The sequence below is a fragment of the Porites lutea genome, chromosome 5, assembly GCF_958299795.1.
Source record: "Porites lutea chromosome 5, jaPorLute2.1, whole genome shotgun sequence".
In the NCBI taxonomy this organism is placed as follows: domain Eukaryota; kingdom Metazoa; phylum Cnidaria; class Anthozoa; order Scleractinia; family Poritidae; genus Porites; species Porites lutea.
The window spans coordinates 24,088,810-24,091,147 of NC_133205.1; the positions used below are offsets into that span (position 1 = coordinate 24,088,810).

The window sequence follows — 2,338 nt, forward strand, 5'->3', positions numbered from 1 at the left end:
ACTCTGAAGCGCTTGTGATCCGAAGAAGCGACGGGGTCCTGGAAACGAGAAGCCTCGAGCTTCTCGCAGGTTGATCAGAGTTAGGGTTGCGTTCTCACCTGACGCCGAACGCAATATGACGTGTCACTACCCCGATCTGGTTGATCTGATTGGTTGAAGCAATTTTCCCCCGCTGCCCCAATCAAAGAGCGTTATCAGTATTATTAAGCTAAGCCTCCGTGTTATACAAGGAAAAATGAAGAGATTTCGACGTCTTCTCCAGTGCGATCCACGTCCAAGGTCCTATAGTTTCCTCCCGACTTTCTTAAGAGGCACGTCAAGTTTCCTCAGATCTACTCGCTAGTCCCCGAAGGTTTTCGCTGATATATACAGCTAGCGGCACCACATTAACACCCGCCAACAAAAAGTGTCTTTTCCATCTTCTTCGCCAAACAGCCATGACCGCCAAATTCTGATAACGAGTCTCGATTGCTAAAGAAACACTAGTGAAAAACCATTCAATCACTAGCTGAACTGAAGTGTACTTGGCAAATGACTGTAGTACGCCCAAAAGGGAATTATCTTGCAGGCAAAAAAACTTGTACAAGTAAATGAACCCATTAACGGACACTATAGCAGTCGATTCAGACAACATACTAATGATAGCAGTATCAGCCATGAGTCTCTCACGGCGAGGAGTACGGAAACTTCCCCAAGGAGCTGATTTTCTTTTCCACAACACATGACAAATATGATCAATGAAAACCATTGTACTTCGTTCTAAAACTTCTGCAGCGCCGTGAATGATTCCTATCACAGCAATGTACTGAAGACTTTGAAGTTCTGCCTGCAAAACTCGAAACAAAACCGCTGAACCATAATACAACGGCACAAGCAATGCATAAGAATATCCCGGATGAGTAATGTTATATAACCGCTGAACGCAGATTCGTGAGATTACCTTCACAAGCACTCCAAAGAGTGGCGCAAAGAGTGCAGTTAAGAATTTACCTTCTTTGTCTTGCGTAATGTATACTGGGTAAATAAATCTATACAACATCTGGCCTGCGATGAAGAAAAGACAGCTTGGTACTGCTATTTGGAAGAAAAAAGCCACCTTCTGTTTCTTTGAACTGTTGCTACAGCAATGTCTCGTCAGCAGAAAATGCTGGAAACACAAGCTGCTGATAAAAAATACATAGAGTGGAAACCATGTTGAAACACTGGGAACTTTGTACTGAGATCTGCTTAAGGCTTCAAGAGCACCTCGATAAAATCCATTCAAACAAAAAAACACGAAACAAACCAGCAGGAGCTTTCTTTTCACCCCCACTAACTGATACGGGCGAAAAAGAAAAAGTAAAACAGTAAAGGGCCAAATATAGAGAAAAGCAGTGGCGATTAGCCAAGAACCGGTAATGATCCACGGTGTTTGAGATGAATTTGTCATATTTGCTCGCAAAGAGCAACCAGTGAGGTATAAAGTTTTGAGATATAGGGGACCAGAACAGATTAACGTGAATTGTGTACCTAGAAAGGTGGCAGCGAGAAGAGAGATCAAAGCTCCAATGCACATTGATTTGCCAACCGTATTGAGAGCGGGTGGCCTCAGGCGTTTCCAAGCCATTGCTCTGTCATCTTCTTCATGTCCATCTGTTTCTTCATCTGGTGAGCACGCATTGATAACCTGGATATTGAGACTGTTAGACGGTAGATAATCCCTTGTGGTAGCTTCTCTGTCACTGTATTCTTGGTAAATAAGCTCATCTACTGGTTGATAATACCATTCTCGACCAGTGCTTTCTAGAGGATTGTAGCCAAAAGCTTCTACAGTGAAATCAGCTTCCTCTGGATTGTAATGTTCTGTTACGCTCCGGGTAAACCTGAACAAGATGTCGCCAAATACCTCTGCCAAGATTCTGATACCCATTTTACTGAAAGAGTAAACTTTGAACTTAAATTTTCTTCTGTTATCGGATAAGTGTTCTTCACTTGATTATTGGAGACCAGTTTTCAACAGCCTTTGATAAACTCTGGCGCACTTTTCAGTTTCTTAAAGCACTGACACTAACAGAAACTAGAAAGGGTACGAAACTACAGAGTACACTGTTTCATCTAATAAGAATAAAGCTCGACGCATTGCTTTTAAGATATCCCAAGGTTTTGGTTCGCATGCATCATCTCTTTGTAATGTGATGAAACTGAATACAATGGTAAAAGAGGAAAACAGAAAGCTAACTAATCGAAACTAAGGTATGAAACTATAGACATCATCAGCGGGCCAACATAACTTCTCAAAACCGCAAAAAACAGGAACGGAAGCTGCAATTAATAATATTAAAGGCCACATGAAGAATTC

At 41.9% G+C, this 2,338-nt stretch overlaps 1 protein-coding gene across 1 annotated transcript; it reads right to left on the reverse strand.

The window, feature by feature from the left end:
- LOC140938775 (uncharacterized) lies at positions 1-2,123 on the reverse strand. The gene has a single exon (XM_073388304.1). The coding sequence runs from the start codon at positions 1,907-1,909 to the stop codon at positions 317-319; it is 1,593 nt and encodes a 530-aa protein (XP_073244405.1). The 5' UTR covers positions 1,910-2,123; the 3' UTR covers positions 1-316.
- Positions 2,124-2,338: the final 215 nt, after the last annotated feature.